Genomic DNA, 13,237 nt, shown 5'->3' with positions numbered 1-13,237 from the left:
AAGGTTTGTGTTTGTGAGTGTGTGAGTCCAACACCAACACAGATGCTGGCCGACTGGTCACAGGCAGTCCCAGTTGCTCTCCACTGCTGGCCGACTCCACACGTGTGAGGGCCGACTCTGATATGCTGGCCGACTGATGTTTTTCTGGTCGTGGGCATTTCATGTCCTGTCGGCTGTCCATCTACTGGCCGATTGCACTCATGGGGCCATATAAAATGGCCCCATGGCCCCCCACCTATTGTATCTTGTTTTCACTGCGGGATCTTGTGTATAGAGAAGAGTTACACGCCTATCTCTCTCCTTCTCTTGTGCTGTCTATTTTCTGCACTCTACTTGCTCTTGTGATCTCAGATTTTGTTATCATCTCCGCTGCGTATTTTGACATGGTATCAGAGCCCTAGGCTCTTGAAAGATCTTGGGAGTTTTCTGAGCAAGAGGGGATTGTTACGTTGCTGATTAGTGGACTGTTAGGGACTGTTCGGGAAGAGAAGTAGCAAGAGGAAGGCGGGCTAAGTTGCTGGACAGCCACTTGCAGGTTTAAAGTTTTTTTTTTCCCACCCACCCACCCTTTTCAATTACATCCCCACGATGGCAGATTTGTTAGAGATGGCTGAGAAGCATGTGAAGATCCCAACTCTCCCCACGTTCCGAGTGGACCGTCAGTTGGACGGGAACAATTACGGCATCTGGAAGGTGATGATGGAGTCTGTGGTGGAGTCATATGACCTTGCTGATTTCATTGTTATCGGGGTTCCACGGCCGGAAGCAGAGGAAGGGGAGTTACTGTCAATGAAGAAGGACCGCGAGGCACGGGCACAGATGTGGGATCGTGTCAACACCAGGGTCCAGTGATTTATCTTCCTCAAGTGCACACCACAGGTAATCAATCACGTAAAGCATATGACGCTGGCCAGAGGCATATGGCAGCACTTGGCTTCTCTTTATAACAGGTTATCGCCCATGAAGAGGATTTCCTTGGAAGTGCAGATGCGGGTTATGAACCCTGCAAAGTCGTCGACGATGCGGGAGCACATTAACAAGCTGCAGGCCCTTCAGCAGGAAGTCCTCCAGGCTGGGAAGGAGATATCATCAGAAGATATGGCCATTACTTTGCTATCCCACTTGCCTGCTCAGTATTCCGCTTTCTACTCCTCTTTAATTACTAGTGGTAGGCTCAGCACCATTACCTGGGAGGAGCTTGTGCCCATGGTCCTAGACCAGGAGGAATGTTTTACGAACCCTCCTCACAGCGGAGGTTTGGAGGCCTTAATTGGCCAACGGCCGAAAGGTCGGAATAACAACAAGGGCAAAGGGAAGGCACTTTCCATCCTTTATGGGCAACCAATGCAATCACTGATCTTATTGTGGTCATTCTCGAAGTAGGAGCAAAAGTCTCTTCATAATCTATTCCCTTTTTCTAGGAGTAGCCTTTAGCCACAAGTCTTGCTTTGTACCTGTCAATAGTACCATCAGACTTTCTTTTGACTTTGTACACCCACTTTGTTCCAATTACATGCTTGCCTTTAGGCAATTCCACAAGATCCCATGTATTATTCTTCATGATAGAAGAAATTTCAGCTTGCATAGCTTGCAACCAATGCTCATTCTCATGTGCTTCTTCATAAGAAGAAGGCTCTTCTGAATCAAAGAGACCACCCATTGCGAATGCAGACTCCCCACGATGTACATTCAAAGCATGGCTGGAACTAGCCCTTGTTCTACCTGTGAGTGGAGCTGCAAGTTTGCTTTCTTGCAAAGTTTTCAGCAACCATCTTGGCACTGACTTGGCTGTGTCTATGGCTGTTTGCTCTTCCCTGACAAGATCTTCCACTTCTTCCATAGAAGGGGGCTGAATGGCTGGCTGGTCCACATGTTTTACATGTGGCTTTTCTTGTGTAGGGGCTGGCTGATCTGAATCCCCCCTAATTGCAATGGGTAAAAGTCCATCAAACATGTCTTGTAAGCGTGTATCATTGCTTTTATACAAGCTGTGCATGGGCTGTTCTGAATTTTCAGCAAATACCACATCTCTACTGACAAAAATCCTTCGTGTAGTTGGATTATAAAGACGGTGTCCTTTGCTCTCATTGCTGTAGCCCACAAAAATGCATTTAATTGCTTTGTCATCTAGCTTTGTTCGGAGTTGTTCTGGCACATGTGCATATGCCAAACACCCAAATGTACGCATATAATCCACTGTTGGCTTTCGGCTATACCAAGCCTCAAATGGTGTTATGGTTTTCAAAGCTTTTGTTGGACACCTGTTCAACACATGAGTTGCACACATTATAGCTTCCATCCAAAATTTGTGAGACAACTTTTGTGCTTTCACCATGCATCTTGCCATCTCCATGAGAGATCTATTTTTCCTTTCAGCTACACCATTCTGCTGCGGTGTATAAGGCACAGTACATTGGTGTTTGATGCCCTTTTGAAGCATATAATCATTGAATGCATTTGACATGTATTCTCCACCTCTATCTAAGCGGAGTGTTTGGACTTTACATCCACACATATTTTCAGCCATTGCTACAAAGTGTCGAGAAAGCATGTAAACACATCTGCTTTCGCTTTCAAAGGGTAAGCCCAAGCAAACCTGGAGTAGTCATCAATGAATGTGACAAAGTAAAGATGCCCCCCTATGGATGGTGTCTGCATTGGACCACATACATCACTATGTATGAGCTGTAATTTACTTTCAGCTCTAACAGCTCCATCTTTGGGGAATGGTTTCCGTTGCATCTTTCCCAAAATACACCCCTCACATACATGTCTTGGTGGAGACTCAAGAGGCGGCATATTATCAACCATATGATGCTTCTGCAAAAGCATCAAACTCTGAAAATTTACATGCCCAAAACGAGCATGCCATAGCTATGCATCATGCATAGCAGGAGTGTGGGCAGCCACTGTATTTGCATCATAAGTACGCTTGTCATAGCTGTCTAGCTTATACAAGCCTTTGTATCGTGTTCCAGAAGTGACTATTTCATAACCCTTTGATGGGTCTTTTACCAAACACTTCCCATCTTCAAATTCAACCTTTAAACCTTGGTCGTTTATGGCTGAGACGGAGAGCAGATTTTTCTTTATTCTTGGAACATACAATACATTTTTCATACTTATATTGGCACCATTGGCTGCAATAAGTATGACATTTCCAATTCCCTTTACTGGATATGTGGTATGATCTGCACATGATACAGTGCGGCCATTTGAAACATAAACCAAGTGCTGAAATACATCTTTGCATGAAGTGACGTGGCTCGAAGCACCACTATCAAAATACCATGATGCATTCTGTCTGTCAGATGCAATGCAAGACATATCCGTGTCTGAAGCACTTGGTGTGTCACTAGTGCATGTGACCAAAAAAGTGTACTCTTCCTGGATTACATTAGCTGATTGTTGTGCTTTGTCATCAGAAGAGTCTGCTACTGCATTGCCTGCTTCTTTCCTTTTCTTTTTTGCAATCCGCTTCCTACATTCACTGATGTAGTGTCCAGGCTTATGGAAGTAGTGACATTTGCCCTTCTTTTTGGGCTTGTTTGCATCCCCTTTATCAGACTTTTCACCACTAGAAGAGGACTATCCATGACCAGCCTTGCTAGACTGTTGTCCCCCATGCCTAAAGCTCTTTGCTTTACCCTTATCCTTGGCTGTAAATGCCTTTTCTCCACCACGGTTGCTCGATAAGTTTGCTCTTGTTTGCTCTTCTTGCAAGAGTAAGCCCACGAGCTCTTCAAAAGTGACGGGATCACCACCTCCTCTCATTGAGAGGTTGAGAGAGGTGTGAAAGCCCAAGTAGGAAGGCGGTAAAGAATGAAGAGTGTTGGTGACCATCTGTCTGTCTCGGATAACCTCATCAATGTTGAGCAATTGTTCCTGCAAATCTTTCACTTTGGTGAGATGATCTGCCATGGAGTCACCCTCATCCATAGAAAGAAGATCCAATTGCCTCTTCAAGTAGGCAACTCTTGCCTCGTTGCGTACCTGATACATTGCTTCCAATGTGTCCCATGCAAGCTTCGATGTCTTGCACAAACGAATGTGCGGAATAATAGTCCTTTTCACTGAAAGGGCTATCAATGACATGGCCTGTGCATCTCTAGAGTCCCATCTCTTCTGCTCTTGTGTGGGAGCAGGATCTACATCAGGAGCTCTTTGAGCACCTCCCCTTTGAGGCGTGGCTGGCTGTATGGTAAGTGGGCGTGTGTCATCACCACACACGATGCCCCAAAGCCCTTTGGCTACCAGCAAATTACGGATCATGAAACTCCAGAGGGAGTAGTTAGATCCATCCAGCTTGTCCTCCTGGGTGAGCACACCAAATACATCTGTAGCATTCTGTGCCATGTCAACAAAATATATCTACAAGCAAACCAAGCACCAATGTGCACTGCCAGGCAACCAAATGTCCTGTGCAAATGTATGCCTGCAAATCAAAGCAAGTGTAAACCTGCACCAAATTGTCCAATTACACACAATGTGTATACATACGCGACAAATCGCGGCTGTAATGCCCAATTACATGCTCCAATCTGAAAATCCCTAATTTTTATGCACTCCAATCGCTTCAATGTGCATCTAATTGGCCAATTTCCACAAAAGCCCCAAATTTCTGCAAATGTAAGAGGTTCAATTTGCCAATTTTGACCTCAATTTTGAAAACCCCCAAATTGCAGGCAAAGCAAAATGCCCAATTTTTTTCAATTTGTCTTGAAATTGGTAAATTCCCCAAATCGGACCTACAATTTTCCTGTGAATATGATTTGCACAGAAGTGTCTGCTAAATCTGCATATGACCTGCACTGGAATGGCTGCAAAATCTTGTATTTGTATTTGACCCAAAATGTGTACAGAGAAATACCTTCCTGCAAGGGCAGCAGGCTTGGAGCAGACAGTCGAATAGAGGGAGCCAGCAGGCTGGCCAAGTCGTTGCAGTTGGAGAATGAACGTTGTTGGCCAAGTCGTTGCAGGTGGAGAAGGCGGGTGCGTGTACCGGGCAGCAAGATGGAGGCGTGAGTGTCGAGGAGCTGCAGGTTGGTGGAACCGGGTAGCTGGCACCCAGGTGGAACCAGGTGCGTGTAGCTGGCAGCCAGGTGAGCGTAGGCAAGCTGGAGTCGGCTAGGCGAGCAGGCGTGCTGGAGTCGCTAGGCGAGCAGGCGGAGGCGGCAGCCGTGGGCCAGCACGAATGGCCTGTAAACGGGCGAGCCAGGGGCGGGCGAGCGCTGGGCGCTGGAGCCGGAGTCGCTGGTGTCGGAACGGGCGGCCGGAGTGGAACGTCGAAGGTGGGTGCCAGACGTGGTCGGTCGGAACGGCAAACGAGCAAGTTGGGCGACGGCGACGGTGGCTGGACGGAGCAGGGGCGCGCCGGACGACAGGTGCGAGGGGACCTTGTCGGAGGCGGCGCTGCGTGCGGAGGTCGGAGCAGCAGACGGACGGACGGCGCGTGGACGGACGGCCACCTGCAGGTTGCTGGCGGTCGACGGCTCTGGGCAGCCGAAGGGGGGGCGCTGTCGGAAAAACGCCGGCTGTAAACGGCGGTGCTGCCCGCGAGCTGGGCGGCGGCGGTGGGCTCCCCACTAGTGCCGCCTGTTTTCGACGGCCGGACGGTGGAGCAGCGACGGAAACCAGGGACGGACGGCGACGGAAAAAACACAGCGTCGACGGAAAAATGCAAGCGACAGACGAAACGCCTGTTTTCGACGGAATTTCGCAAGGTTTCTTCCAGCTGCAGATTTCCAAGGCCAGCTCCCAGCTCCCAGCTCTGATACCAAATGTTGGTATTGGACTCAGACACTCACACACACAAACCTACACATTAGGGTTAGGTGCAGGGTAGAGAAGCTTACACACAGAAATGAGAGAGAGAGAGAGAGAGAGAGAGAGAGAGAGAGAGAGAGCCAAAAGTGTGGTATCCACAAAATGCAAGTCAACCCTTGCATGTGTGCCACATCCATATAATATAGAAGTACAAAATATTATATGTGTCCTTTCACACTTGATGTCCAAGGGGAAAAACTGTTAGAAGTCATCTCCTGTCTAGATTTATACACCAAGGCCTTTGTTGTGGGTGTGCCCGCCCTTATCAGGTGTGTTATCATTTTTCCTCACTCCCCGCATTTTTCCCCTATTTTTTCCCATTTTTCTGAGGCTTGGGAGGGTTGCCAGAGGATGCCAGGAGCACTCCAGTGCTGGCCGACTGTATGTTCATCAGTCGTGGGCTACTGGGCTGCTGGCCGACTGGATTTCATCAGTCGTGGGCATTCATGTGCTGGCCGACTGCCCTTCCAGGGAGGTATATATAGGACCCCAACCCCCATACCTTATTTGTATCATTTCTCGGGATCTTCTTGTGTATATAGAGCAGAGTTACACGCCTACATCTCTCTCTCTCTTGTGCTGTTTTTCTGCCTACGTTTTTTGCTCGTGTGTTCCCAGACTTGGTCATCATCTCCGCTGCGTATTCTGACATGGTATCAGAGCCTAGGCTCTAGATAGGTCTTGGGATTTGTGTGAGCAAGAGGGGGACTGTTTTGTGGCTGATTGGTGGACTGTTTTGGGCTGATCGGGAAGAGAAGGTGCAAGAGAAAGGCGGGCTGATTTGCTGGACAGCCACTCGCAGGTTTTATTTCTTCTTTGTTCGCACCCACCCACCCTTTTCAGAGTACATCCCCGCTATGGCAGATCTGTTTGAGATGGCCAAGAGACATGTGAAGATCCCAACACTCCCCACGTTCCCGGTGGACCGTCAGTTGGACGGGAGCAACTACGGCATATGGAAGGTGATGATGGAATCCGTTCTGGAGTCTTACGACCTCGCCGATTTCGTCGTTGTTGGTGTTCCACGGCTGGAAGTAGAGGAAGGGCAGTTACCGTCGACCCGAAAGGACCGGGAGGCCCAGACACAGATGTGGGATCGTGTCAACGCCAGGATCCGTTCGTTTATTTTCCTCAACTTCACACCACAGGTAATCAATCATGTAAAGCACATGACGCTGGCCAGAGGTACTTCATCGGAGAAGTCTTCTGAGAAGAAGTCCGACGCTGACCGCGAGAAACTAAAGGCAGAGACGACCTGTAATGATTGTGGCGAGAAAGGCCACTACTGGAGGCAGTGTCCCAAGCGGAAGACCGAGAAGGGTGAAGACTCCTCAGCAGCAATCATGAAGACTCCGGCTTTTGTGCACCTGGAGGTGATGGACACCGATGCTTCATTTTCTTCAGGCAGGGAGGAGATTGGAGGACTCTCCGCAACGGATACTCGGGAGTGGATTCTCGATAGTGGTGCTTCCAGGCACATGACTCCTTCCCATTCCGGTTTACAGGATCTCTGCAGGCTTTCTGGTCATATTCTTACTGGGGATACGTCCACTATCCCAGTTCACAGTGAGGGCAGGATGGAGATAGTTCCCGATGGCAGAGGGGGGAAGCATTCCTCCCAGGTGTTGTATGTTCCGGCACTTGGTTTTCATCTGTTGTCAGTGCATCAGGTTTGCAAGACTGGCGTACGGGTGGAGTTTGATGAGCATTTTGTTGCTCTCCAGGACAAAGCAACAGGCCAAGTGGTTTGGGAAGGCGGAGTGGAGAATGGAGTTTACAGGCTTTCAGCACTCTCTCTCCCAGGTCCTCAGGATTGTGATGAGTGGCAGTCTGGTAATGGTCACTCAAGTGTGGATACGCTGCAAGTACAGGCTTTCCGGGACCAGATGGTGGATAGCTTACCAGTAGATGGCAGCAGTTGTCAGGAACTTTCCAGTACTGATGTTGGTAGTTCTTGTGTTCGTGAGTCAGAGGAAGCTGAACAGGTCACTTATGCTCTGATGTCTCGTCGTGTTCGGGACATAGAACTTCCAGTAGTTGAGGATGTTCTTTCCACGGGGACCTTTCGGAAAGCCAAGCAGGTGGCAGGTGCTTACTTGCAGAAGGAGGTGGTTTCTCCAGGCTTTGTGGTTCCGAATTCAGAGGGGGTGGTTGACAGGTTTCATCAGGTTTCCAGGACTTGTTTGTGCACCGTAACAGGTGTTGATCCTTGTGAGCAGTGTGATGTCTCTGTGACTCAGAAGCTGTATGGTTCATTGATCTGGTTGATGGACACCGGATTGGACGGGAGCTTCCTGATGAGGCGGTAGAGCTCATGGTTGCAGATGTCTCATTGGGAGGCAGGATTGCGTTTCCTGTGGTTTCTGCGGCATGCGAAGGATCATGGACTCTTGTACACAGGAGGGGAATTGTTGGATGGAGTCCAACTCCACGGTTGGAGTGACTCGGTTTGGGGAGGAGATCCGGACACGAGGAGATCTGCTTATGGCCCAGGAGCAGTTTTACGGAGCAAGAGGAGGTTACATTGCAGGTTTGGGATTCCATTGGAGGAACCCATAGTCATCCAGAGGCACTTTGTTCATGAACAAATCGTTGCTGATGACATCTTGCTAGAGTTCTGAAAAGGACGAAAAGATCATATGTATGAGATCGGAGCAAATCAATACAGCATGGAAGAGATGAGTGAGTGTATGTATACTAATGAATGAAATCGAGTACAAAGTCTCTCTGATGTGAGGTGAAGCACAGTCGGTGTCGAATGAGTAGAGAGGGCTCCTGTCCCAAAGATGTCTAGCAGAGAGGACTGACTGCTGTCCCTATGAGTGTAGCAGAGAGGTCTGCTGTCCCAAATCTGAGATGTAGATGTAAAACGCTGAAGTACTTTAAACGTAGGCTGTTGTAGAGGTGTAGTACTGCTCCAGAGTAATGGTATATGGCCCTTTCGAGATACCAAGAAGATCAACCATGTATGTCATCAATTGGACCTTTCAAATCATTGGAAGATATATAATGTTTTCCGTGACAGTTTATTGAAACCATGTACATGTTATCCCCAGAGGAACTTGTTTTGAAAAATCCACTAGGGGTGGAAGAGCCATAACAGATTGTGTTTCATTATGTGAAAAAAGGAGGAAAGACAGTGGTCAAAAAGTTCCTCTTGGAATTCAAGAGTTATTTGCTGTTAGACGTGAAATGGATGCCAGAGGAGTACTTCTAGGACTATCCAAATATACTTCGAGCTTATAAGCATTGAGGAAGTGGTTGGTCAAGATGTATTTGAAGTACAGATATCCTTCATGCTGAGAAGCAAATCAATGAATCGTGAATCCATCAAGTGATCAAGGACTAGGTGATGGATTTCAACCCTACACAATGAGGTAAGGGTTTGGTGAGGCACGAAAGCACAATATACCCAACTAACCCAAGTGCAATGAAGAGAACCCAAATATTCACTTTTCCCAAACCCGAACTTGTGCACTCTTGGAATCTAAGTGCTCTACCCTATCCAACCAGTCAACCCACACAGGTGCCAAAAAAGAAAGAAGATTTGCAGATTCCCCTACTTTGATACCCATTGTAGGACAATTGTGCCTATGTGCTAGGGTTTTCCAGAGATATAAAGAAATGTGCGGCGAAATCACATTCAGCAAAAACAAGCTACTACTCTGTATTATGTACAAAAAGGAAGTAATATAACTGAAATTCAAGTACAAGATGTGGATAAGAATGAAGACGTCCAATCACAGCCATGTGACCTATTGTACATTCCTGGGCTAGCACTTCACCTACAAAGAAACGCTCTCTCAAGTCCAACACTGAGGAAGGCAGATGGATATGACGATTTGGCTACCCACATATATATATGCACCAATGCTCCTAGTCGGCCAATAGTATTGTTGTCAGCCACCTGTACCTGACTGCCACATCATCACTGCCATGTCACCACCACCACGTAATCACTGCCACGTGTTACCTGCGCTGTCTCTCTGCCTGTCAGCTGCTATCTGATGTTCGGTTGTGCCCTGCATACTCGTAGGGGTGTCACAATCATTGAAGAAGACAAGCATAAAGGCAGAATTATTATGGTGCTCTGTAGATTTCTAAAAAGCTTAATTGACCAATAAATTGAAGTTGGGGATCCAGAGATACAGGCCATCATGACGCCATATCAGTAGGTCATACACACCACTAAGAAACTTTTAAAGGAAATACAATGCACCATCCGATTGAAACACGGATGTCCACTCAGCTTCAGTGTTTGGCCTCTACATAGATCAAGAAACTGATTTTATTGGTTCTTTTTGCATGTCCAATCCGCTGCACTGTTCAGCATCTACATAGACTAAGTAGTTGATTTTGTTGGTTCTTTTCACCGGGCACCCTCTAGACTAGCAGAGAATCTAGTCTATATATGCAGGTACAGTATGTCAGACAGATGACACTAGTCGGAGCTTACATCAAGGCCACCCATAGGAGACTTGTCATGCAGCAATTCACAGACCAAGTACTCATGGCACCACATCCAATACCCAAAGAACATCATACGGGGCCTAAAGCACAAATTTTAAGCAAATCTTCAAAATGCAACATTTAGATTTTAAACTACAGAACCGTCTCTACCCTTTGAAGGGGAGCCCATCATCCCCCCCTCCCCCCTTCCCCCACAAAACAATTAGGGATGGACGGGCAATCTAAACCCCCATTAGGGAGGGATGGGCAATCTAGCCCGTCCAACACCCTGCACTAGGATGGTTCTGTAGAGAGCCTTACTTCCACAATTTAAAATCTGTCTCAATCAAATAATTGCACTGACCTGAATGGTTTTTCCTAGGCCCATCTCATCTGCAAGGATGCAATTGACACGATTCCGATAGTTATGGTCCATCCAAGCCAAGCCCTTTTTCTGATAGTCCCGCAAGACACGGCCATCTTTGAAGGCCAATGTGTTACTTCCAGGTGCCCCTTTTGTAGAGAGCTGCAGAAAGCGCTTTAGCGCATATTTCTCACCAACAAGAGCATCTTCAGCCTCCCAAGTCGACTCTGAATAGGGCAGTCCCTGCCATTTGACCAGATAAAACTTCTTGCGACCTCTCTGCTCAGCTGCCACAATCCGGTCAATTTGAATGTACGATGGATTAAAGGCAGGACTGTCTGCTTTCTCTCCAACATTTCCATCAACCCTGTTTAGATCATCCATGCGCCTCAAGAAGTGTCTCAGTAACTGGGAATAATCTCTTGCAAGCAGACTTTCATGCACATACACAGCATTTCTGTACCCTCTACCACTTAGCTTCACACAGTAAACAGCTGCATCCGTACCCCTATTTCTAACTGAGATAATTTTTTCCACCAGCCCGACCCTTTTCACTACAGGCCGGTTCTCATCTCCTCCCAAGTATGGTCCAAACACATCCACCTTCAGCTCTGGCAATGGTTTGGGCTCCTCTTTTGTCTGTGCAGGGACTGCTGGTTCGGACTTGGTCTTTGCAGCACCTCCGGGACGACTCCGCCTTCTCACATATACATGAGCCAAGAACTCGATTTCATTGCTAGTACCAGGAATGGCCTTTGCATTGACTTGCATTTCACTCGAGGAATCTGAGTTATGTTCTAAGCTTACCCCTTGTCGCTGCTTATTCTTTCTGTCTTTTGTACCTCCATTTGGAGCCTGTACTTCTACTGGCCTATGCAAGCACCATGCATTTCTATCATGCAAGTGCTTTGTGTCGTCACACTTCTGTGATCCCTTGGAACGGTCTGCTAATTTGATCAACCTCCTATGAGATTTTGATCCTGTCTTTGCTAAACCTGATTCTTTTTCCTTCACAACATCCTCCTCCATTTCAATGTCGTCCTCAATAGCAATATCTGAGGATATCAAAGAGCCATCTAAGTCTTCCCCTTTCCAGCCTTTGTCACCTCCACTTCGTGAATTGGGCTGTAGAAAGGATACATCAGATGACTGGTTATCATATCGTTCCCCTGTGTGTATGGTAATCGCTTCCTTACCACTGCCTTCAGAACAGGAATCTTCATTGTAATTCACTCTTGCACGCGTAGAACGTGGTCTGAGAGACAATGATGCAGACAGATAGTGGTCTGTAGACATCATATTCCTGCTTTGGAATCTTCCCCTATGCCTATGATGCTGGACATGAAGATCAGCTGGCCCATCATCATCACCATCATTGTCATCGTCATCGCTGTCACCATCATCACCACCATCCTCCTCCTTATCCAACATTGCGCTGGCCCTTTTACCATGGGAAGGGGACCCTTGTGGATCCTTCACTCCCTCATCACTGCCCCAATTTTCCTCTTCATCTACAGCTGGAGTTTCATCAGAAGTATCAGAGTCCGATGATTCAATTATGGCATCCGCAAAGTCTCTTTTAACCGGCAGGCGTTCCTCCTCTTCACTGTCATCGACATCATAATTAACATGTTTTCTTTCCCGAAGACGCATCGTTTCTCACCCGCCTGTTTCCAATTCCTGCATTGATGAAAAAAACCTTAATTCTGCACGTGATCTTATGGACACCACCACCAAACCCCTTCCCAGTCAGGTTTCCATTCCTTTTTTTCTAAATAAATGTCACGAATATTCCCAAACATCCCACCCCCAATCATTCAGGTAGCCTTTTCACATCCCAAAAAAACCCCCAAAAAAAAAACCAAAAAAAAAAACCACGGATATTGATGGGGAAAAAACGGAATATTTGATGCCAAGGAAACGATCAAAGGTCCGCTAGGGCATAATCCTGATCCTGATTAACGATCAGAGGACCACTATGATGCAATACAGAGAGAAAGATGCCGCAAAAACCATTTTTAAATAACATCGAAAAAAAGCAAGTAGAGGGCGTACCCGGAAAGCAGGAACTGGAGGCAGCAGTTTAGGTAGCCGATCGGAGGAGGCATGCAAGGATGCTGCGCTGATGGTACCAAGCTATCGCCGTTGATGGTGTACGTGATCGTAGCACACAAGCAAGCTCTGTTTTCCCCCCCTGCGTCTCTGATGGTGCCGAGCTGTGGCCGGGCAAGCAGGCTCTCTCCTGCATTCAACTCTGTATGTGCACTTTTGTGTAATATAAATTTTATATATATATATATTATTATTATTATTATTATTTTATCATTATTTTCATTTTTCATTTTTCTTCCAATCAGGCATGAACAAGGTGGCGCCCTTCACATGCCGCCTCTAATCCTGTCCTATCAACCCACCCTTAGACATCTGCATGAAAAGGAACCTTGTATGAAATGTGATCTCATCAAAGACCCTTAGCTACATATTCAGGCCTAGCTACAAAATTAATAACAAGCTCGATAATTAATTGATGTTCTAAAGTTCAAATTCATATGCTAACGTTTAAAAATGCATGAATGCTAAGGTTTCGAACTTTTTTTT

General features: G+C 47.0%; 1 protein-coding gene across 2 annotated transcripts in view; it reads right to left on the bottom strand.

Annotated features, from left to right (window-relative positions):
• Window positions 1-12,905, bottom strand: part of LOC147617257 (uncharacterized) — a 75,841-nt gene extending 62,936 nt beyond the window's left edge. For both annotated transcript variants that reach the window (XM_086776890.1, XM_086776891.1), the window contains exons 1-2: window positions 12,695-12,905; window positions 10,640-12,319 (exon numbers count right to left, since the gene is read on the bottom strand). In XM_086776890.1, the coding sequence (XP_086633016.1) occupies window positions 10,640-12,292 (1,653 nt within the window). In that variant the 5' untranslated portion in view covers window positions 12,293-12,319; window positions 12,695-12,905. The remainder of the gene's footprint in view (window positions 1-10,639; window positions 12,320-12,694) is intronic.
• Window positions 12,906-13,237: the final 332 nt, after the last annotated feature.

The sequence above is a fragment of the Cibotium barometz genome, chromosome 37 (genome assembly GCF_041138505.1).
Source record: "Cibotium barometz isolate CiBa-2024 chromosome 37, ASM4113850v1, whole genome shotgun sequence".
Classification (NCBI taxonomy): domain Eukaryota; kingdom Viridiplantae; phylum Streptophyta; class Polypodiopsida; order Cyatheales; family Cibotiaceae; genus Cibotium; species Cibotium barometz.
Note: the sequence above shows the minus strand (reverse complement) of the source record. Positions and strands in the feature narration are given on the sequence as shown.